Source organism: Ruditapes philippinarum, unplaced genomic scaffold (assembly GCF_026571515.1).
Source record: "Ruditapes philippinarum isolate M1 unplaced genomic scaffold, ASM2657151v2 ctg2880_1_1_1_1, whole genome shotgun sequence".
NCBI lineage: Eukaryota > Metazoa > Mollusca > Bivalvia > Venerida > Veneridae > Ruditapes > Ruditapes philippinarum.
This window is the reverse complement of record NW_026858783.1, coordinates 133,103-159,302: the sequence shown is the minus strand read 5'-3', so window position 1 is coordinate 159,302 and position 26,200 is coordinate 133,103. Positions and strand designations below refer to the sequence as shown.

Sequence of the window (26,200 nt, the reverse complement as noted above, 5' to 3'; positions counted from 1 at the left end):
ACATTGTATTAAAGATTTTCGATTCTTCTTTAAGTACACATGATCATTTACAAAATAAAGGGCTATAAAGGAGCTTTGAAAGTTATTTGCATCATTTTGTTGTTTACTTGGAATTAGTATATTCATGATAGATGCTATGTTAAGAAACTTAAAATAAATACTGAAAATAGATCACAGTTCATAGAATCAATGTATGTTTGTATTTTAGATTCAGATCGATTCCTGTATTGTAAAGCTGCTCAAGAAATATCTCTTCATATAAAGTCCGTACAAATATTTAAATTGCGCTTGGCTTGTTATAATTGTTTTCCATAAAATGCCTAAATATAAATGTATTCAAAAGGGAGAGACAACAAGCAAACGGTATCTTACTGAAACAGTAAATACAATCATGTACATATTCAACTAAAGTTGGTTTAACTTTTTAATGGATAGCTATAATCTTCACTTATAAGTTTTCCTTAGTAATAATTATAACTGGAATTGTAAAAACACAATAAGATTTATGTGCTGGGATATTCTAATAATGTATATGTTATCGGTTGCTGTAGCAGTTGGCGTTAGTGTTCAAAGTTTACTAAACATGATTGTGATAACGTAATTCAAACCAAGATAAATTTATAAAACCTGTATAGTTCACAATCTGAATTATAACAGTTACTGTTTTCTAACATTTGTTATGCAAACTATACGATAATTGGATTGTCAAGCATAAGGAATGGGTAGAACGTGTCTTGCTTGCAACACATTTGGCTAAATGTTAAAGTTATTTCGATGGACTTGATGTACTGTTTCAATAGTTATACGTTTCATTTTTTATTTAATATTTATTTTGCTTTTGTGTTCTATTAAAATTGTCACAGCCCATCCTTTGCTTCAATCTTTTATAAACACGCATTGGTGTTAAACTGTTTAATAGTATCCATGTCCAATGCAATTTAAATTCATTACATGCATTCTGATATTTATTCAGGAGTATTATTATAACAATAATTTTGTTAAAAATTTAAGCAGAAATAAAATATATTAAAACATAGAATTCATAATAGAAATCATAATGCTGAGACCGAGACATGCAATAAAGCATTGGTTATTCAAACCTACCTTTGTATTTTTGCTTTATGTACCTACCTACATGTATTTGTTTCAAAGCTATTGTGTCAAGTGTTTTGTCTAATCAGATCAACTTGTAAACATATATATTTGAGGTCAATAGTTCAAAACATAACATTGCATTCGATAGAATAATATGTCATAGTTGGGTTCATTTGAGAGATATTCAAACTTGATGTACAAAAGCGCCTACGAAGCATTTCCAAATATTAAGATATAGTTTAAATTGAATGATTTTCAAAACATATGTATTGGCATGCATATACATTAAAGTTCTTTTTAAGACTTTACATGTATAAAAATTAGTTTTTACCAGATAGGCGATATAATAAGAAAATAAAGGCTAGAATAATGATTTGGAAAAAAAAACGTTTAAAAATATACGAGTTTAACGATTAATCGAGTCGATAATTACATGTATCAGCTAAGATCAGTCACGTATGATTCATTTACAACATTGCAAATACATAGAAGATATTGAATGAGTTTAGGTTTAATATTAAATTTATTGAACAAGTTGAATTAAATCACATTATGCGAGCCTCCGTCGAGCATAATATTGTTTTATTCAACGAGTTTAATAATTTTAGTATTAAATCTACACGAATATAATATTCTATTTATCACATATATAAAATAAGAACGGTAAACTGTAAACAATAACGCACCTATAGTATAATGCTAACATTAACGTTATGTTTATAGCGCAAATGACGTCACGCCAAAGTGTTATTACACTAGTGTAATATCGTCTAGTGTAATATCATTTTTATTAAATGGCTTTATTACACTCCTGCGCGGCGGTTTATGTGATAATAGGAATAATAATTGACTTGAAAAACCATTGTTTCAAATAAAGCGTTACCAATTCATTATGCATCAAATTAATAAGCATAATTAAGACCTTTTACAACGAGGAAGATCCGTTATTTTTTATTGTGATGTTCGGTTCCATTAAATGTGAATGAATGGAAATCTTAAAGTGTTTTTTTTTGTTGTTGTAGCGCATTATGAATTTTAATAAGATTAAGTTAAAACAATTGCTTGCGTATTCAAATGCACGACTTTTATTTTTGTACTGTGTGAATCTGTTTTGTAAAAAAAAAACACAATAATTTCCAAGCAACAAAGAGAAATAAATAGAATTTCAAAATGTTAAGCTTCTTAATTGTTCAAATGTTTTTCAAATGAACGTTGAATACTGTGTGAAGCAATGGTAAGGGGCGAAAGGAATAATGTGCTATCTATTTTAGCGTATTTGAACACTAAACGCGCATCCGCTCCTTTCCAAACAGAAGTATTTCTTACTTTGTTGATGATTCAGTATATTTGTTATAAGCTAATGTTATTTCAGAATCAGTTAGATTATAGTTACTTTTACATGCTGCACGTTTGATATTTTCTAGCCAACGTAAAAGGCGATAAGAATAGTGAAATTATTACTGTTAAGTATAATGAAAAAGTCCTTGAATCAGCTCGCGTTGTAGATTTTCTTTACTTTATTTTGCTAATTCATTTAATCAGCAGAAGTTCATTCAGTGTTTAAGCCACAAACTAAACAGTACATGTAAACATATATGGAAACAAAATAGGCACGGTTTAAAACCCATAACAACACATCTGTGATGCCCAGCTAAGGCAATCACATTGACCAATATTGGAGTGTCAAGCTAAGGTAATCACATTGACCAATATTGGAGTGTCAAGCTAAGGTAATCACATTGACCAATATTGTAGTGTCAAGCTAAGGTTATCACATTGACCAATATTGGAATGTCAAGCTAAGGTAATCACATTGACCAATATTGGAGTGTCCAGCTTAGGTAATCACATTGATCAAAATTGGAGTGTCCAGATTAGACAATCATATTGACAGGTTAAAAGTGAGTATAATGCTTAAAGCCTAAAAACCATGAAAAGTCCGCAACATGCAGCGTCTATGATTGTCAATCAGAACATGGCACATCAACAAAAAAACATGATTGTTAATGATTCAATTGGATGACCTGTTTTATATTTCAATGTACGACAAGCTTGATTACCATAGCCACATATTTGTTTATCGAAGCGTATATCTGAATTTCAAATGAGAGAAACAGGCATACAATGAATGTTTCTTTTTACCATAGTAGAAGAATAGGGCAAGACAAACCATTATGTTTAAATTAGGATGAATTCCAGAAAATTCCGAGATACGAACATGAAGCACTGATTTACCCTTGTGTCATAATCCGAATGATATAAGGAATTTGTATAAGTAAGAAAAGGCAAGTGAACATTTACAAAATTTAATTGAATATACATACATTGTTTTTCTGTTGCTGCTAACTTATTTAATGTTCGAAACTATTTCATATCGTTCTTCGTCCAAAACCTTTTACAATGCAATTTACATCATTAACAGATATATAGGGCAGAACCTGGCACAAACTATTTATAACACATTTAGAATGAATCATTTATCTGTGCATAATATCACATAGTCACCCGTTAAGAATAGTATGTGTTTCGCCCCTGTACATGCAGAAATTATCCTGTCGACCGTCAGTAGCTATCATTTTCAATGAATTCCAGTTCGTACATTAGGGAGAAAAATATATGAATATATATTTTAATTACTACCCTGCTATACATTTTCTGAGCTTCGTGCCCTAAAAATAGATTTGATATTTAAGTAAAAAAGGAAAACAAAAAAAATAAAAAATTGTTTAGAGTATAAATCAATGCATAGTTCAGTAATGTTCCAAGTAGTTTTTACAATATATATCACTAATAATCTAGAGACGAAAAGAACTTGGTCCCTGATTTCAATTGTAAAATAGCTGATTAAAACTTTAATTTCAATCAGCATTTATACTTTAAGGTATTAGGACCCTAATAGGCACTATCAGGAACTAAAAAATTGACATCATAAGTCAGATGTTTACCTTAAAGTACACCTGTATGCAAAATTTAAACAAAGTTTACCGTACGGAAATCAAGTTATGGCCACTTTTCTGAACTCAAGCTAGGATGTTATGAGGGCCCTTTTTTAGAAAGTAGGAACCTTTAGATAATCTGCAATAACATTCTAATGAAAAATGTTTTCCCATTAATTTTTGGTAAGAAACAAATAGTACCATTCAGCTAACAATCAAAATAAGCAAAATTATGGTTTCTACATAAAATTTATGAAATCTGTATAAAAATGTTACCCTACCCCACCCATTTTTACCACGTGTCTGACCATTTTTCTACTTAGGGAGCCTAATTTAAAAAATTCTTAAAATTTATCCAAATGAGTGCCTGTTTTCAAAGTTTCCCTAAATTTTTAGAAAAGTATATTGGTTGATCTTGTAAAATATGAAATACTTTTACCGTCTAGTTTTGATTATATTACACTTTGAAAATATCAGGTACCATATTTATTACTAGATTTAGCATAATTTAGCCAATAAATACCTATATAAATTAAAAAATCAAAATAAAACACTTTTTTCTTTCCAAATGGGACATGAGAGATACATAAATAATGTTAAAAGAAAAAAAAGAAAGAAAAAAAAGTTGACCCTTCTGGGGATTGAACCCATGGCCCTCATTTTCAATGTAGTTAACAGTAGTTTTAGCCTATTTGAATACTCTTCAAAGCGGAGGTAATGCATTAGGGTGCTAATACCTTAAATGCATTTATTTTCTTTCTATTTTATGTTAATTCCATAGCAATGTGTTACACGTGTTATGCTGGCTCAATAGTTATAACCTATTATAATCAGTTTATCGCAATATATTGTGTGATATATGTTGTCTATTATAATTATTGAATTGAATGTATATTGAATTCTTTATGCTAAATTACTTATTCAATGTGAGCACTTTGCAAACACATGATTTTAGAGGCAAATGGTTACTATTTAATTAATGACTCGCAGATGTCATAGTATCGAGGCAATAGCCGAAATCAATATGATTTTCATCCGGTTAATAATCTAAACATAAATAATTCACAGAAAAATTAAAATCCAAGTGAAAATGTGATATCGGAAAAATGGAGTGTCGCTTTGACCTGTTTCTTATATTTTAATACTTTGGTTTTTTTTTTGCTAACGCTTTAAATTTCACCATCTCTTGTTTATATTTTTGCAAGATCGTATGATTTGTTATAACTTTGTCGAATATGTCAAGAAAAAGAAATGTGCCGGAAATGTAAATAAAAACTGGGACATAAATATAGGTTTATTTTAGGTCCCAGATAAAAGGAAACATTTTTTTCCTTATTCGTTGTCAACAGAAAGAATAAATAAAGTATCCAATTACAATTCAGCTAAAACTACAAATAAACGACTAAAGTGTGTCAACAAATATGAAAGATATACAAGGTGAATAGCCGAATATACCCAAGAAATGCTTTCATTTTTATTTTTAATAAAAATGTTTTGATGAACTCCTGTTGTTCCCAAAAAGGTCATTGTTTGCCATTTATATGAATTATCTTTTCCTTTAGTTGCTTTTTTGCAATAATTTCAGTAAAAGTGATTTGGTATTTTGTAAGGAAGACAGAAATACCACTTTGTTTACCGTTTGCTACTTAAATGACACAGATTGTTACAGTCAGCTCTATTCCCACTTGAACATGCCCTAAAACCATTATTCACATGCCATAAAACTACCTATTGCCCTTTATACAAAAGAAAAGAAACACATTAGTGTCTTAAGCATAATAAGCATTTAAACTGATCAGATTGATATTTTGATTAGATGGTGTAAACTATTTTGAATCATTTATCAATGACACAATAGACACGTTTGTTATTGAGAAATACATAGACTAATATTACTATTTCAACTGCATTGAACAATGGCTTTTGTTTTTCTTCAGTGAATAGTAAATAAACATGAATATCATTGTAAGATTAGTGTTATCTGATGTTATTGTTTAAACTACCAGTGTTGCGAATATCATATTTCATTTGTTTTTATTATAGAAATGTAGTTTAAAGTGAGTTAGAAGTATGTTTGAAGCAAGCATTAACATATCTAAAGTATGTTTATAATGAACCATGAATATTTTACTACACTGCAATCTCAGAGATTCTTGTCTGCTTACCAACTATAAGTTTTCTTGGCTTCAAATATTTTTTGAATCGTGAAAACATTCGTTGTTCTATGGAACTTTAGAAAAGTGTGACAAACAAGAATTTCTGATAGATTCACGTATTACATTATATCTTATTATATGATCTAAATATAGCTGCAATCTCATTGGTCCAAACAGTCGTCAACTGAAATATTTATCAAATCATATTCACCGGATGAAGTATCATATATTCACTGTCTTAATTGGATATTCGGAGTATCAAAAATAGATTTAGACCCATATTCAATGACCATACCTCGTAGACTGTTAATTGCGCGTGCGCATAAAAAGTAAATGTTGCGTGTGTTCATAATGTCATATTTGTCAATTAAAATATCATTTCGTTTCTATAATAGTTAGAAGCTGCACCGCGATGATGTTAATAAACTTAAATTACTTTTGTTTGCGCAGCGTTCTCGTAGTAGTTTAACACCTGACGTCATCTTGCCTATAGTACGTATTTTCCCCCGCGCTTTAATGAAAATAGGCAAACGTTGTGTTTTGCATTTCCGTATAAGTCTTAAGCAGCAGGACTCAAGAAGGTAACGGAAAAAATGATATTTAAAAATCCCTCCTCAGAAAAATTTATATATATATTTTAAGAAATAGTAATGACACTTCAAAATGTTCATATTTTAACATTATTATGAAGATAACTGTTTGCTTATCCGCCAACGGGATATACCTTCATTTTTTATCGTACGAACTTCCTTCAGTTGGTTTTTTTCAGTTCCATGTGATTGTACATGTCAGTATGTAGACCAGTGATCCGGAACGCACGGACTCCGGGATTTTATCAAACATTGAGGGAAACGAATAAACTGTTTTGGTTTTGATATTTATAGTATTTTGTGGCATTAAACATATAATTGATTAATTTTATAATATATATGATGGCCAATATATCGATTTAAACTTTAAGCTTGAAACATGAGTAGAGCCTAATAATTGACGTAAATTGATATACAACCTCGTCCTACCGAATACCGGGATGTTCCGAACCACTGTTGTTACACGTGACCATGTTGAATCAATAATCTTCTATTTATACATGCTACTGCGTTAATAATGAAGTATATTATGCAGAGAAGAAACACGATATATTGATGCTTTTGTCAACATTCTTTCTTGAATTTAGATGTCAGTAATAATAGATTTACACAATTGACCTAATTAAACCATAATTTACCGTAAACTTTACATTTTACTCCATTTTTTCATTTTATCATCCCTCGTGTCTCTTTAACTTTGTATGTGCATGCGTGTATGTGTGTGCGTGCGGGCGGGCTCGGGCGTGTGTGTGTGTGTGTGTTTCAATTGTATCAAAGCGCATCATTAGCTTATAAATTCTTTAAAGATTCTCTGAAATGTAATTATCGATTTATTTATTCAAAACGAATATCACTCAAATCTAGGTAGTTAAATCAAAATGTTAGTCGTAACATGACACATTGGTTGTTTAAAACCTCTTATATCATGAACTGATTTAGTTAATATATCTTGCGAAATTGTCTTCTTTCATCAGGTGAATTTGTAAAAGCCTTTTATGTATATATACCGTTGGCGTTACATCTTAAATTAATGTATTCTGTTGCATGGGTTCAATCAAACTTGAAATATAAATATATTAACGAAACAATCACAAATATAAAGATGTATTCAAGTTAATGAAATTAGCACAACTCATACTGATTATAGCTTTTCTAAGGTCAGTATGATATTGGTGATATAAGAAATTAAGGCAAAATTGCATGAAACGGTTATCAAAAGACGATATTAATGGTTCATTGATTATGGTAATAAGACACTGCAATCAGTCACGAACAAACAAATGATTCATAAACTACCTGGGCAAATAATGAAGATCAGGAATTTATTTTCATGATTTACTTAAAATGCCTTTGCTTCAATAATCACATTGCGAATTCATGACTTATCAAATCTATAAACATTAATATGTACATGTATTTTTACAAGCAGTAAAGTGCACTTTATTAGCCCACCAGAACCGAAGGTTCAGGGTGAGCTATTAGTGTCAAAGGTAGATGCTCCGGCGTCCGTCGTCATGAGTCAACAATCGCTGAGAAGATATACTTCAAATTTGGTCTGTAGCATCTTTCTGCTAATCACACTTGAATTTGATCATGTCATTTCAATTTGCCTTTTAAGGGGTCAACAGAGCTAAAAATAGAAAAAACCTTCAAACATATCCTTTAACAGAACTAATTGATGGATGCTCGCCAAATTGTGTCTTTAGCATTCAAGGGTAGTCTTTTATCAAATTTGCTCATATAAATTTGATTAGCCCCTTTTAAGAGCCGACAAGCTAAAAATAGAAAGAAAAAAAAACTTGGAACATCATTTCCTTCAGAAATAATTAATGGGTGATCACCAAACTTTTTTGTCTGTAACATTCTTGGTTAGTCGTTTATCAAGTTTGCTCATATTTATTTGATTGGCCTCTATTAGGGGCCGCTAAAGCCAAATATAGGAATACATTGAAATGTCTCCTTCTTCAGAACTAATTTATAAATGATCTCCAAACTTTGTCTGTAGCATTTAAAGATACACTTGTATCAAGTTTTTTTAATATTATTTTTGATTGGCCCCTTTAAGTGTCCATTAAAGCTAAAAATGGAACAATCTTCTTTAGCTATTTTGAACATCATTTCCTTCTGAAAAGATTGATGAATGATCACCAAACTTTGTCTGTAGCATTCTTGGGATTTTTTTTATCAAGTTTGCTCATATTTGATTGTCACCTTTTAGGGGCCGCTAAAGCTAAAAATAGAAGTACATTTAAACATCTCCTTCTACAGAACTAATGGATGGATGATTACCAAATTTTGTTTGTAGCATTCCTAATATTTTATGAAGTGTGCTCATATTAATTTGATTTTCCCCTTTTAGCGGCCGCTTAATTTAAAAATAGAAAAAAACATCATTTCCTACTGAAATAATTGTTGGATGATCACCAAACTTTGTTTGTAGCATTCTAAGGTAGTATTTTATTAAGTTTGCTTATATTAATTTGATCGTTTAAGCTAACGCTTAAATAAATACCCCAAAATTTCCAACACTGAAAAGCAGTTGTTTCTGGTGACCGACTCAAGGCCATCATGGCCCTATTATTTTGTTTTGTTGTTTTTCCCCCTTTAAAATGTGAATAGATTGAAACCTCTACTGGATTTTGTTGTTGTGTTTTGTTTAAATTTAAACAGATTGTGTTAAAATAAAACTTATTTAAAACATAATTACGGTAACATTTTGTGCTTTTGATCTTTTGAATAGTATCTTGTTTAAAGATATGCTGATTCGACAATTTTGATTACAAGGTTAAATTTTTATGTTTCTACTTTTATGGGTTTACGATAGCTTTCAATATAGTTGAGATATACGTAACCCCTAACCAATCGCACATCGATATGTAATAAAATTCATGAAGACGTTCAGATAATAAGTCACTTAAAGGCTAAATACATCTGCTTATTAGTATTTTGTATTATACTTGACTTTGCTTATATTGCTGTAACTTGGTATATTACGGGCGTATTTCATCTTTACTTGGACTAACAATAATATTGAGTGGAATTATACCTTAAAGTTTATATGCCTTCACTTTTATAGTCAAATTATTTTTTTTATGCTATTTGCTATAACTGTGCATTAACTTTTTTACAAAGCTTGTAAGGAGGAAATATCAGGCAGTATACCTTTATATTGTAAGGAATTAGACCTTGACTCATATGTGACCTTGATGTTCAAAGTCATTGCATGGAATTTAGCTAAAATAGCTATAACTATTTTGTAAATCGGAATACTTATAGCCCTTTGAAAATTCCTTAAAATGCTTTAAGCTGAGTCATGACTTATATATGACCTAGACCTTACTGATATTTTGTGAATGCAGCAATAATTTTGTTATCTATGATTATATGTCATTCATAATTTGACAAAACAATACTAAGCATAAAACAATACTGCAAACGATGACATTGGGTTTAAATTGACATTGAAAATCAGCGTACTATTTTTGAACTTTGATTATCAAATGGCAATCACTTTGTCAATAGATGAAAAATTTGAATTATATTTGACAAAAAGACCTATGACTTAAATAATGAGTGATAATAGTGTAATTTGATATCATTGATTTCTCCTGATATTGACGTACTTTTCCTTGAAAGGAGATGACTTATTTCATACTAAACAAACACCTAGGACAAAAATTACAGACGATACAAATTTCACCCTGACCTATAGAGTCAAATATATTTAGAACATCAAATGTTTATCACATGCATAAAAAAGTTTTTTGTTTTGTTTATTTTTAAAATTCTGGTTTAAAAACAATAGGTTTTATTTCTGTTTTCATCATTTATGCTTTTTTACTATGTAAATGGATCCTTAAAATGTATTTATATACTATATATTAAGCTAATCAGTATTCTATTTTTTTTTTAAAAAAACTTCACAAATCAAGACGTTTATTATATAAATTTGTAAGAAAATAAAAGGAAAATAACACAAGTAATGATAATCAAGTTTGTATTTGATGAGCAATAGGGATCGCAAGAAAAGCAAACAATAATGACACCTTTATAGGGGAATTGGAGTAAAGCCATTACCTGAAAATGATAAACTTGTCAATAATATCTTGGCTAAAGGAACCGCATAATTGCAATATGATTAAATAAGGTGCATTTGCTTTTATGAATTAAAGTTTATGATGGTATCTTTCTTTTGCAGATCCACAGAAACCATGGATTTGGTAGACACGCAAACATTTGGCTTTATTATTGCTTTTCTCGTCGCTTTTGCCGGATTTGTTATAGCATGCGCGAAATGTTTTCCAAACGGTAAAGTGAATCTATTTTTATATATTTATGTGAATAAGTTTGACAGTAAGGGACATCCGTGGCCAAGTCATTATGGCCGTTGACATCAAACACTACGTTATGGGTTCGAAACCCAATAAGGATGTTAAGATTTAATATTTGCTTTATGTAATGAATCTATCCAGCTAGCTTACAGAACGTCAGTGATGCTACTCAGGTGCCTAAAGCAATACCAGTTGGGGTATTTTAGGTCTCACGCAACCAGTAAAGCTTGAAAATTGCTACATGAAGTATAATTATAATAAAATTTAAGTGCTTTCAAAATTGTCTACAACTTAGAAACACTGATTTATTTCGTTTTGCATAGTCTTTTACAGCACTGAAAAGATATTTATTGATTTCAATTCAGAATGAACTCTGAATATTAGTTCTTTAATCATGTTATTCAAAAGAATATAGCCTTTATATAAATAAGTGAGTGCAAAAAATACTAAAAAATCCAAAAACAAAAATCATAGTTTCATTAATGTTGAAAATATTTATAACTTAAAAAAGGGAACTAAAGACAAATAGGACATTAAAAAATTATAAACCGGAAGTTTACTCTATTGCGCTATAAAGGTCAGTATAATTATTTCATTAGAAACAAATCATATCTAATCACATCTTACTGTGTGCATCTCACGAAATTTTCGTCGATTGATAAATTGTGTGCATTGACCATGTAATCAGTATGCAATTGTTAGGTTAATTAAATCAAAGAATACAAATCATTTAGTATTTAATTAGGTAAGACAGCTAAATATTCCTACTTTTTATGGTAAATGTTATTACTTTTTTCTACTATTTTCCTACTTTTTGGCAAAACGTGTTCCTACTTTTTTCCTATTTTATGGTGTGGGACCACTTGACAGCCTGTATATACATTTTATACTTCGGGTTCCTCATACTTATGTGCCATGATGCTAAACTGTAACATAACATGGTCTTAACACTCATAAAATCGCTTGTGTCGAAAGTACTAATACGCCAAAAATTAGCCTGTTGACACAATACATGATTTATTGTTTAACAACCATTGTGTCCGTAATCTGTGTAAGAACCCGTATCTAAACGCCCATCCCAAATATGAAGCATACGCAGAATACATAAGTAGCCATAGAAAACCGTCCGGTTTTCGGATTTCAGAGGTTCCGGTTTTTAGAGGATACTTTGTATGAACTTATTGGGAAAAAATTGATTCTGGTTTTCGGAGTTTTCGGTTCTCGTGTTCTTGACAATAAAAATATTCTGAGAGGAATAAAATGAAAAGGTTTTTTTAACCAAAATATTTTTATTTATTTATATTCAGAGAATATAAGGCGATCGACTCAAAAGACGAAAGTACCTGTCAGACTTAAGGATCATGACCAATCGTCGCTACGTAACAGGCGGCCAACTATACCAAGGACAACCACACCAATAATGTCTTCGGTTGGTACACTACCACCTAGGCCACATTCATCTACGCCAGGAGCGCCTATACCCCCGACTGAGCCCCCTTCACCCACGCCAAGGGCACCTCCGATTCCTCCTACGTCACATACACCTACAGCAATATTTCCTTCACCCATGACAATAGCACCAACACACCCGATAAGGGGACCTACACCAATGCAAAAGGTTCCTACACCCACGACTATGCCACCTATATCCATGCAAAGAGCACCTACACCCACACCAAGGGCTCCTACACCTCTGGCTACGCCACCTACACCCACACCAAGGGCTCCTACACCTCCGGATAGGGCTCCTACACCACCGCCTGTGACACCCATACAACAACAAGCGGACATGGCGCAGCAACTGGCAGAAGAACAAGGTAAGAGACAACCTAGACACAACTTAGTTTCAAAGCTATGTAACAGAGTATGCTCTCAAACTATAAAAATACACAGAGTCAAAACGATGATCCGTCCATATTTATGCAAAGTAATAACAATGACGTCATTTCTCGAAAAAAAAAAGGACAAAAATATAATAAACGGGGAGCGTAAATTTATGTAATGACCACACTAAATACAAAGAAAAACTATACTTTTGAAGAATGGTCAGTTTGAAATAGTATATTTTAGCTCGGACCCAACAAAAAGACATAATATTTAGATAATGGCTTATTTACTAGGACTACTGCTGAGCGTCACTTGTTTTAGGTTGAAAAAAGCTATGGATCACAATATCAGATTGGGCAAGCGTAGAACTCAATCATCTCTTTCTTAGTTATAGCTATGAAGGTTTTGTATGGGTCGGAGCACAATATCTATTTCTGAATACGAGATGATTTCAACCATAGATATTGTTCAATAGAAGTTTGCACTTATCATCATTGCTATACTTGAAGCGGAAAAATAACTCGATGGTATTTGAGACATATAAGAAATATGAAAGTACAGGGTCCAACACGACCTTTATAGATCTTTAGAACACTGTTGCGCTTCTTAAGCATCGAACAACATATTACATTTTTACATAACCTACATTTTGTTAATATGAAGTTTTTGTTGTTTTTTGTTTGTTTGTTTTTTTTTCAAATGAAATAATTACATTCCAAAATGAAGCCTTACCATTTCGCTACCTTATGTGTATATAATCAGAAATGGTCTTCTTCAACCTTTATATAAGTTAAGTTTCCATCACTGCATTTATGATATCTAGCAAATGCCCTTTATAACGTTACATTTTTGTAAAATAGCGTGGTTATGATGACTTGGAATGTCCATAACTGAATGTCAAACAATTCCAATTATAAAATTTATTCCAGCAGAGCATTTTACACAATATTTTAGAATGTGCCGCTAGATTGTTTAGCCAGCTGAGCATTCGAATAGAGCATTTTGATTCGATATACCCTAGTTTAGGAATACCCAACTATATTATTTAGCCAACTCAGCATTCCAGTAGAGCAATTTTATACTATATTAAAGAATCCACCGCAACATTGTTCTGCAAGCTGAGTTTTCTAGCAGAGTTTTTTTTTACATTTTTTAAGAACATACCCCGCTATATTGCTCTGCCAGTTGAGCATTCTAGCAGAGAAATTTGACTTTAAATTTTTAGAATTTTTTGCTGGATTGGTCTGTCGGCTTAGCATACATATAAGCATTATATACACTGTTTTCAGGAATGTCCCGCTAGATTGCTATGCCAGCTCGGCATTTCAGCAGAAATGATATTACAGATTATTTTATAATGGCCTGCTAGATTGCTTAGCCAGCTGATTAATCCTGCAAAGCATTTTTCACTATTATTCTGATTGCCCGCTAGATTGCCAGAACAGCAGATTATTTCAACAGATTATTTTTATACAAAATTTTGCTTAGCAAGCTGAGTATTCCAACAGGACATTTTCCTTTATATTTAGGTATGCCACACTAGATTTCTTTGCCAGCTGATCATTGTAGCAGATCATTGATTTCCATGTTTAAATTGTAATGCCTTTTGTATAAGCTCAGTGTCAAAGCTTAAAAATGTGTGAATAAATTTACATTTCTTCTACTTTCTTCTCGAAACGAAATCAAAATCATATTTCCATATATTTGGATATTTTTAAGTTGTTTTTTTTTTAATATATTTTAATAAAGAAAGGATGGCTGTACAATCTACAGAACTAGAAATCGAGGTTTGGCGAAAAGTCTTCGATCAAAGCACAAGGAAGCTTAAAACATATCTCAATCCCGATGAAATCATTGACCTGGACACAGGGTTCGAATTATTCTCCCGCATTGACAGACGGGACATAAAGGTATTATATCAACTACTTTTATAATATGCTTCATTGCATATTGCCTTTGTATTTAAAATTCATCTTAAAATTATTAAATCTATATGTCTGCTGATTTTTTTTTTCAGGAATTGAAACAAAATGGAATAATCCTGAATCATTATATTATGTGAACCAAAAATACTTGGGTCAAGAATATAGTCTGTCACATAGATACCTTTTTTAGAAAAACCCTTTTTTTTAGAAAAATATATCTTCAAAAAATGTTTCTCTCTTATACCACAAGTGATAGAGCTTAGATAGTAGGCGGCATCCGACTTACCTAGGCCGACAATATAACCTTTGAAGAAAATAATTTGCTAGTGTCAATATAGGTTAATATGTAAAATTATTACAAGTACATTTTTATAAAATATGGGTTTCTTTTATTACGAGGACTAACTATTATAATGTCCATAACAGAAGGTGTATACGCAATTTCAATTTATTCATATGTGGATATCGCTTATATATATTAATAATAAGAAAACATTGAATGGGTTAAGCGATAGTGAATCTTGTTAGTAATTACTACCTTTTACGTGTCCTTAATATAACTTTACTCAAGGGCTATTTTATTGTTGCAACCTATATAATTAATAAAATTGAAAGATAATTTTGTATGCGGTTACGGACCGTGATTATGTGATATATGTTTGTTTACATAAACAACTTCAAAAAATGTATATCTACAATAGAAAGATTACAAAAGCAAGTACACTGTTACAGGATGAGACAATTACAACAAAGAAAAACGAAGCTATTTTGACAAAAGTAAGATCAAAAGGCGAACTTGCTTACAAAGATTTCAAAGAACGTCTTAAAATGACAAATCAGAGCAAACTTGCAGACCTTTTGACTTATACAGAGAGGGGATTAAATACAGATGAGATAGAACAACAACTTGACAAAATGTTAGAAGAACAAATAACACGTACGGTATATGATAAACAAAAAAGAGGTAAGTGCAAGTTTATCTGCACAGACAAAGCGTAGGGTCTAGGTGCTTATACTTTGGAGTTACTATTGTCAAGTCATCTAAACTTGTGACTCAATATGTCCGAATTTTTAATTATGTGTTTCCATACTTCAAAAATTGTCCTCATTATTTGTTTCCTTAGTCTGGCGAATCAAGGAGAGGTTTGTGGTCATATATCATCATTGAAATCTCCAATTTTGGTGGATAAATTGAGCGCCTGACATTAAAACATTAATAATCTTTTCCAGATTTATTGGTCTCCTCGCTCACAGAAGGCGACTAAAAGGCTTTTGCCTCATCGGTCTGAACACCACAATGTTATGCTTTATGTTATTCATTCCGTCCCAAATTTAAGGTTTAAAGAAAGGAAACAAGATTTACCGTCGGTTTACGTCAAAAGTACTCACTCAAATTATATGGGAATATGCAACATAAAAATAACCTCAAATATTGATTCTTCCCTTTCTCCATCAGTCCAAAAAAAGATACATAAAGAATTCATAAAATACATGCAATATTTTCATTAAGCATGGCAAAAATGCATTATTATGGTTATACGTATAATTTTTTAATCATGTACATAAATTTGAAATCCTTAAAAATGTGATAGGCTAATTTTAATTTGTTTTGGAAAACCGCGTGATTATAGCAAGTAACAAATGAATCAGCAATTGATTTGAATGATACTAAGTAAATCCTCTTTAACCATTTGAAGATTGCAATTTACATTTGAAGCATTTTTTATTGTGTTCAGGTTTTAAAAATGTGATCACTATGGCAAAACAATACACTTGGAATAATGCAAAAACATGAAACGCTTTTGTAGTCCTAAAGGTATCAAACAATATATTTTAAGCAAAAAATGTTTGGATACATAATACTTTAACAGCTCACACGTCATGCTACTACTATTATAAACTTGACTTATGATTTCACATAGTTATCATAAAAATTTGCACATTTAAATTTTTCCAAAAGAGCTATATTTCCTTGGATATAACATGAACCTATTGATGCATTTGTGATTTTTTACAAGTTCTATTATTGATTTCAAGTATGTACAAATGCTGCCCGTGTCATTTAGAAAATATAGCAAATAGTTAATTGTATTGATTGTGTTTTCTTCCAATTACTTTTGAACTGAAACAGACACACATCTATCCCACCCTCGTCATCACTAGTAGGAATTTGTACCGGTTTTTCGTTTGTGGTCAAGATCATTACCAACATCAGTCGGGCTATTCAAAGTAACAGCGGGAATACAAATGAGTCGTGTCACGACAAAACCAACATAATGGGTTTGCGACCAGCATGGATCCAGACCAGCCTGCGCATCCGCGCAGTCTGATCAGGATCCATACTGTTCGCTTACCAACTCTATTACAAGTAGAGAAACTGATAGCGAACAGGATGGATCCTGATCAGACTGCGCGGCTGGTCTGGATCCATGCTGGTCGCAAACCCATTATGTTGGTTTTGTCGTGACACGGCTCAAATTATAATATACTGAAAAAAATATATCAAGCTATAACTTGATATGTTGAACAACATAAGTGATATATAATTGATCTTTTACTGCTGGAATGTGTGTGAGATATAAATTTGTTGTTAAAAAGAATATTTCATATACCAGATTATAATGATGAAGACGTGTATAAAGAGTTTTGTAATGGAGGCGATTCTTTTTGTTTTGATGACAGATAGTTACTTGAAATAGTAAATTTTTGAAGTATGTGAATATAACAGAAATTCCATAGTTCCAATTGATTAAAGACGTCATTTTGTTATGATTGAGTATGGTACGAAGTCATCATGATTGAGCTATATATAATTGTCACTGTTTGGTTGTGTTGAGTAATTTTATAATCAAGAATATCTCGCAAAAAGTTAAAGAACAAAAAGACGTGAAAACTCTTATAGATGTCGAGGCTGGCCAGATATGTTACTGGACATGCGCAATGTGTAAACTCGTATATTTCTAACTTACTTATAGCTGATACTATTACACATCATAAAAAAAATTGCATTGATATAACGTTATATAAGTACAATGTATTAAATTATCAGGGAAAGGGTTTCAATTAAATATAAGATATAATAAAAACAGAGTAAAGCTAACTGTTTTATAATCTATTTGAATTATTATTTTCTTTATAAAATAATAATACATGTAATTGTAAATATCAATGTCTTACAATAATATCTGTAGGTTTATAACATTAATACAAAACCAATTTAACAATATTATATTCTTAAGAATGTCAATCAATGCATATAAAATAAGTTTGGCAGTCTTTGGCCATGGCTGTAAAATACATTTGCAATGCACAAGAGAATTTTTTGGTGCTGCGCTGATCCCAAGGGGCAATATGGCAGACCACCGTAATTCCGGATGTTCGGAAATTTACATATAAAGAATATATATATACATGATTGAATGTACAAACTCTGGAAAATCAGAAGTTATTTTGTTCAGACTGGAGAGCGTTACATAGTAATAAAGTATCCCAGACAATCGGAAATTTATATTTTATATTCCGGATAATCGGTAATTTATTTTCATATTCCGGATAATCGGAAATTTATTTTCATATACCGGATAATCGGAAATTTGTTCATATTCCGGATAATCGGAAATTTATGTATCATTCCGGACAATCGGAAATTTATGTATCATTCCGGACAATCGGAAATTTATGTATCATTCCGGACAATTGGAAATTTATGTTTCATTCCGGACAATCGGAAATTTATATTTCACTTCGGACATTTGGAAAATATATCTTGTTGAAACAGCTACATCCAATCATGTTTAAAATTATAAAAACAATTGTGTTTGCTAAACACCCTTGTACATTGCAAATGCATTAAAAATCTGCGCAAGTGCCTGCTCAAGAAATTGAAAGTAATGGGCTTACTGCATATAGAATTAGAAACAGTATTAAGAAACAAACTGATTAATACGATTACAATTGACAACACTAGCTTTGCTTATAACAAACATTTTGTCAAATTAATAATCTCTACACTTAAGTTTACATATTTACAAATGGATAGACTTGCTTACTGTATTAAGTTACAATTATAATTAAAGAATTGATTAAACATTAATCTTTAACAATATAGTATGTCTACATGTAAGGCATTAAAAAGTTTAAACAATTTTAAATATGCATACAATTAAATGCAAGGGTTTAATTTTCAATAAATCAATGACATAAATAATGTTCACAGTACACAAGAAGTAATGTTCCATGCCATAATTTTCAATTAATGGTATCTAATCAAAATGTACGTATGTAAAGGAAAACTGAATCCTTTGAAAGACATAATAATGTTTCATTACACAAGTTTGAACACTTTCATGTCGTAAACTACTATTTTATCCATTCCATCGATTCTAAGCCCATTGTGAAACACTTTACTATACGAGGCATCCATGTTCCCGCATAATGAGCAGCCACTTTGGAAACGGTTACGACAGCCATGACGAACCCCAAGTTGTGGACAAATCTGAAAATAGACAATAAAAGAAAGCAGCAAAAGACCATAGAAAGGGTGGGTGTGGAGGGAATTTAAAAACTGAGGAAAGAATGTCTGACCTTCCTCCCTGCGTTTCCAGAAATGTCTAGTCGTGAGTACACATAAAACTATGACGTCATATTATAAAGACCGATAATGAATATCAAATTTTACCATTAAGGTAAGAGGAGTTATTTTCCCTCCCAGATAACAAATATATCTAAAGACAAGACTTGATATATATTATATCATCAGGGAAAGGGTTTCAATTAAATATACAATATAATAAAAACAGAGTAAAGCTAACTGTTTTATAATATATTTGAATTATTATTTTCTTTATAAAATAATAATACATGTAATTGTAAATATCAATGTCTTACAATAATCTCTGTAGGTTTATAACATTAATACAAAACTAATTTAATAATATTATATTCTTAAGAATGTCAATCAATGCATATAAAATAAGTTTGGCAGTGTTTGGCCATGGCTGTTAAATACATTTGCAATGCACAAGAGAATTTTTTGGTGCTGCGCTGATCCCAAGGGGCAATATGGCAGACCACCATAATTCCGGATGTCTGGAAATTTACATATAAAGAATATATATATATATACATGATTGAATGTACAAACTCTGGAAAATCAGAAGTTGTGTGCCATGGTGCTATTGATAGGTTTTCTTCCTTTATTTAACTTGAAATGATTTTCTTCATTTCGATAATGGAGCCTAGGAAGAATAGCAGACCAAATGGTTCTCGTACCTGGTAATAAATGTAATAAATCTGCAAGACACGCCATTAAAGAATAATTAATGTAGGAAAGACTGGTTTTGACCCAAATCATTTCCTCCACAATGAATAAACAAAATATCTGCAAAGAATTATGCTCAGTGGCTAATAATTGAATATCATTATAAAGGGTGCTGAATTTTTAAGCCTGGTCTATAGCGCCAAACAACGTTTACACCAATTGTATTAAATTGTAAATGTTCACCTAATGTACTGTTACACTTTGCATACTGATGAGCATCTCGTAAAATTGAGGAGCCAACCAACCAAACTGAATGGCTGGACTGTTCACCTAATATGGAAAAATGCAAAAGAATGATAACATGGACTAACTATACTATGGCCTCACATAGAGCTTATACGAGTTTGAGCTGCATCTGCCCATTTTTTTTACTTCATCTTCTGAAACGCCTTGCATAATCCAGTAAGTAGCACCACCAATTCGAAAGGAATGACTTTTGAGTCTAGAACAGTCTATACCTGAATATTTTAAGGTTTTTTCTAAAACAGATCTAAAATTGGTAAGGCGTAAGTGGTGAACCATCTAAATGGTAGAGGAATTGGTAGCCAGAGGTGGGACGCACTGCCATATAATTAAGGATTACTTCCTTGAGATTGACCGGACAAATTTCTATCTAATGGAATGTTCCCTATGGAACCTCTATGTAATTGATCAGTCTTTGAATGTCTGATATTAAGACACAAGTGTGAATCAGATAAATATACATCTTCTTTTTTACTAATTATGTTAATTTCACTCACTCTCAAGAGAGCATAAAATTCAACCATAAATGCCGCTGTAAATAAAATTGATTCATAATGGGAACAAGCAGACAAATTTGAGGTTGTGAACCAGAAGATGTAGCAAATTAATGGTAACTGTCTGTCTAGTGTCCCTACGCCTTTGAGATCTATTCATATACCATCAAGAAGTTTGCGGACTAAAAAAAATTGAGTGTTATCTGTCAAATTATACAATTTGTTTATGAAACTGATTGCAGATACAAAATGTATATGACAATTAACAGTTTTGTATGCAATAACCGCTTAATGACATATAAGCTATGTAATGAGTAATATATGAAATAATGGCGGGGGCCAACTTTTATTATTAAACTGTGAACATCTGAATTTGTCAAAGGTTTGAAGTGCAGAAACAGTAAGTTCTATGCGTATTGGCAGACAAAGACTGATCAACAAGATGGCCAATTTCGCTGGCACAAAAATGCTGGAAGTCCTGTGGAATTGAAAGTGGAACTTTTACAAGCATTATGTGGCAATAAAGATAGTAATCGTAAATATTGCAGACGACTGATGGCATCACAAATAACCATTTTCTTTTGACTCGATATGAACTGCTTTAATCTGAAATGTTTTGCAGCAACAATTTAAGAACAACTGTCTCATTAATATCATTACACGATTGTTGTGTGAAGATAAATTGTTAATAATTTGGACAAGACTTTGATTGTCTCTATGAATAATGATTTTTTCCCTTTTAATTTGGAATCCCACAAATAAAATGACAAAACAATTGGGATTAATTCCAAAAAGGTTATGTCTTTGAAAATTTCATCACTCCAGCACTCTGGCCATTTAGAAACTGACTATTCTCCATCTAAATAAGCTCCACAGGCCAAATTTCTATTTCCAGCAGAGTCAGTATATAAATGAAGCTTTTTATCGGACACCCAATCAAGGTTGCTGAAAACTGATATACCATTATAATGCTCTAAAAAATGAAGCCACACCATTAAATCCCTTTGTTTGAGGAAGAAATTCGAATGAAATGATTTGGGCGTTAAGCCTGGGACATTGCTTTGTATAAACCACAATTAAATGTTCGACCTGAAGGAATCACTCTTGTAAAGAAATTTAAAAGACCAACAACAGACTGGAATTTGTTTAGCCTGACCTTTTTCTTATGAATAATTTCATTAATACAATCTTTAGCCTTCTCTATTTTTTCCAGTGGAATACGGACTTCCAATTTGTCTGTATCAAGTATAAAACCTAAATAGGTAAGGACAGTAACTGGACCCTCAGACTTATCTGGATTTAGTGGAATGTTCATGTCATCACAGATATGTTTAAAATCCGACATCAACTTAGAACAGTCTTTAGTTCCAGGTTTACCAAAAAAAATAAAATCATCTAGATAATGATCAATGTTAGAAGATTTTGTATAATTTGAAACTGCCCACTGGATAAAGGAAGAAAACCGTTCAAATATTGCACAACTTATTGATGCACCCTGAGGCAGCATTTTTTGTATCCAGTATCTGTTTTTATATTTGATCCCCAACAGTGGGCAATCCTCTGGCCTAATTGGACACAGGTTAAAGGCAGAAGAAATATCTTGTTTACCAAGTTCAGTCCCTTTACCCAATATTTGAATTTTTTTCAATAACATTGTCAAACTTGGAGTAATGAACTGACAATACTTTGAATCAATAAAATCATTAACTCCATTGCCTATAGGATGAGACTGGTTAGTAATCAATCTCCAACCCCCCGATTTTTTGGGGACTTATCCCAGAGGATTGACTCTTAAATTAGAAAATGGTTCTTCATTAAATGGGCCTAAAATCCGACCCAGTTCAACTTCTTTAATTAATTTTTCCTCTAATACCTTTGGATTTAAAATGGCAGATTTTAAATTTTTGATTCATAACTAATCTGTTGGCCAGAGTACTGGAGTCCAAATCCTTTTCTAAAGCCATTCAAAAGATATTTTTGTTCAGCAACCTCATAACCCTTTAACCATATCTTTAAACGTTTTATGTCAATTGGTGATGCGCCTAACTCCAACAAACGCTCGAGGAGCACTAAATCTTGGGCCTTGTGGTTTAACGACTCTAGGCCTGAAATTATTTAACGGATTTTGCATAGAAGTTGAGGTTCGAATCCCACATGAACTAGCTGAATGGGGACCTCTGCAATTTTTTCAGAGATGCTGATAAGGGAACCCAGACTTTGTACAAAAGCCTTTATTATTAAAGAATAAACATAAGTTATATTTATATAACTGGTTTTGAGGCTGTCTAACATGTGAAGTACCAGTCATTGTAAGCAACCAAAGTTCGCAATCAATAGAGGACCATTTCATATCGGCATGCATAGCTTCTTTCTGCCGAAAAGCTTTATCATAATAAAGCCAGCCAAATGAATTACGTTTTGCAGCTAGGCGGACCATGTGCATGTACTGTATTAACTCCGAGGCAAGAGAGGGACTTTTCATAATAACTATGTGAATATATAATAAAAATGAATAAAGAACAAAGAACAAACAAGAATAAAAATGCGTCAGTCCATCAACTTATGTTCTTCATTTCATGTATTTTTGGACTACTGTCTAATACGATATTGCCATTTAAAACTTTAATAGACTGAGCGTCTGGTAATGGTTCTTTTTGTAACAGTAATCCTAAATCAATATATTCACCTGACCAGACTTGCTCTTTAATTTTTTGTGAAATATGCATACACATATTGGTACAAACAGAATGTAAAGGAAAAAGGTTACCTAAACTATGATCAGCAGGTGTTGCCATAACTGGAGGCTGATCCAAAATATCAGGGTGTGGTTGAAGAACACTAGGACCAGGTGGAGGAAACTGGAAGTCTTGGTTTCTACTTGCTTTTGCATATGAAACAACAGAGCCATGAGCTGCGGGAGGAGGTACCGCACACTGAAATTGCTGATTCCCATTGGAGTATAATGGAGCAGGTACACTACTTGCCAGCGGATCAGATGTATTATTAATTTGTGGAGCAGAAAAGCCAGGTGGAGGAAACTGAAAGTCTTCGTTTCTACTTGCAGTTGCATATGATGCGACAGAGCCATGAGCTGTTGGAGGAGGTTCCGCACACTGAAAATGTTGATTCCCACTAGAGTATAATGGAGCAGGTACACTACTTGCCAGCGGATGAGGTGTATAATTAGTATGTGGAGCAGGGACATTAGGCCCAGAAAAAAGGGGGGGAAGCTGCAGCTGCCCTCCTCCTTTGACGACGTTGATCAACTTGTCCAGCAAGGGGAAGTTTCCTTTTCGGACGAGGCATATTGGCCGTATATGTAAAATAAATTAAAACAGAAATTAAAAGTGGAATGTTCAGCAAATTTAATAAATGAAGCAACATGTTATTTATTGCAATAATTCTTAATTTCATTCATATTATTCAAATTTATTCATTTATAAGTAAATTATTTTATCAATTCTTTTATCAATTAATGTTGAAATTTTAAGAACGGTTCTGAACTAAATCTATGAATATTATAAAAATGTGCATTATGTGGCTTGCACTGCTAAGACACCACGTGGTCTGTGGATTCTAAGGAATTCTATAAAAATTCCTTAAGTTACTAGCATTTACTTTCATTCGAATAAATTTGTTGATAAAATTTTTAAAATATATGTTATTATAATACGATGCACTTAAACAGTGAAAAATGGCTGCCACGCCATTGTCACTTCTACCCCACGTGCTTCGACTTGAAAATGAGAATAAATAGCAATTTAGCGATAAAAGAAGAAAAATTACTGGATATAATTCGGGCAACGTAACGTTCAAGATATTCTAAAGTAATTAATACCCGAATAAGACAATATAAGGAACTTGTAACTAACTTTAAGAAATTTAAAAACTGAGGAAAACATTTCTGACCTTCCTCCCTGAGTTTCCAGAAATGTCTAGTCGTGAGTACACATAAACTTATGACGTCATATAATAAAGACCGGTAATGTATATCAAATTTTACCTTTAAGGTTAGAGGAGTTATTTCTCCATCCAGATAAAAAATATATCTAAAGACAAGACTTGATATATATTATAGTATTTGTGAGTAATTTTTATTATACAATCTATACGTTTTCAGGGCCGGCAAAATCTGATTTTGACTTACTTGTCCGTATGATACTTATGTAGAAAATTTTAGAAAATTTCCACTTGTCTGTATAGGCAGGGGACAACCTGGACAATACGGACAATTGATTTTGCCGCCCCTGGTTTTAGCAAACATTAGTAAGCATTATCTATAGGAATATCTTTTTGTTCTGTATGCATCGTTTTTAATTATTTATTAAACCATTGTCGTTCATAGTACCTATAAAATTGCTTGTACGATAGGGTGAACTTTTGTCTACATATTTTCTGGAGTAGAGAGTATATGAATGACTGAATTAATTACTCATTAAGAGTTTTCCAGACATTTAAGCTCTGAACGGGATGCTGCATCAATTGCATTAATAAGCTGTGATGAAGGACTTTGCTGATATGGGCAGACACTCGTGATAAATGTTGTTGTTTTTGTTTTGTTTTGTTTTTGCAAATAATCCCGGGTTTTGTGAAAAGAACGCATGTTGTGTCTACTGTATGACTTGCCGCCATAACTTGCAATGTTCACGGCTTGTTCCTATGTTTAACCCTTTTGAATTTTACAAGAATATAAGAAACTTACACTGGCTGCCGGTAAGGACTTCAATATCTAGCTCGAGTGTAACTGCTTAGGGCGGTAACGAGTCTCGGCCGAACTTCCGCTAAACTGTGACGCGAGAACTAGATATTCCCTTCTGTACCGACAACCGGTGTTTGATTCTTTTTCTTGCATATTGCATATCAATTATTTTTCAGAAGAGAAATTACGAAAACTAATTTTCTCATTACGCACTGTTTTCTTTTAGAATCGTATGAACTTACAACTCCATTCATAATGGTAAAATGACGTCATCTCACAGGTGCTTTAAACAAAGTTTTTAAAGTTTTATATGGGTTGTATACTATAATACTATAAAGATATAAGGTCTCCAACAGAACAAAAACATCATACTGAACAAACAAGGACACTGCGGCAAGAAACGACCAGATCACGGTTATCTCTTTCTGGTCGACTATCGAAAGGATCAATCCAAGCTTTAACGCTTTTTAATTCATTAACATTCTTCAAGTAGCAACGAAATGAGTAAAAGCTCCACTAAATGCCAATATTTTCAATCCATGTCGTTTTCGACTTTCAATCTATTCATTTATACAAACACGATT

General features: G+C 32.1%; 1 protein-coding gene across 1 annotated transcript in view; it reads left to right on the top strand.

Annotated features, from left to right (window-relative positions):
• The window catches only part of LOC132754269 (uncharacterized), an 88,003-nt gene that overhangs the window by 11,710 nt on the left and 50,093 nt on the right, over positions 1–26,200 (top strand). The window contains exons 2-5 of the mRNA XM_060744885.1: positions 10,976–11,085; positions 12,416–12,925; positions 14,685–14,845; positions 15,593–15,824. Of these exons, the coding sequence (XP_060600868.1) occupies positions 10,989–11,085; positions 12,416–12,925; positions 14,685–14,845; positions 15,593–15,824 (1,000 nt within the window). The 5' untranslated portion in view covers positions 10,976–10,988. The remainder of the gene's footprint in view (positions 1–10,975; positions 11,086–12,415; positions 12,926–14,684; positions 14,846–15,592; positions 15,825–26,200) is intronic.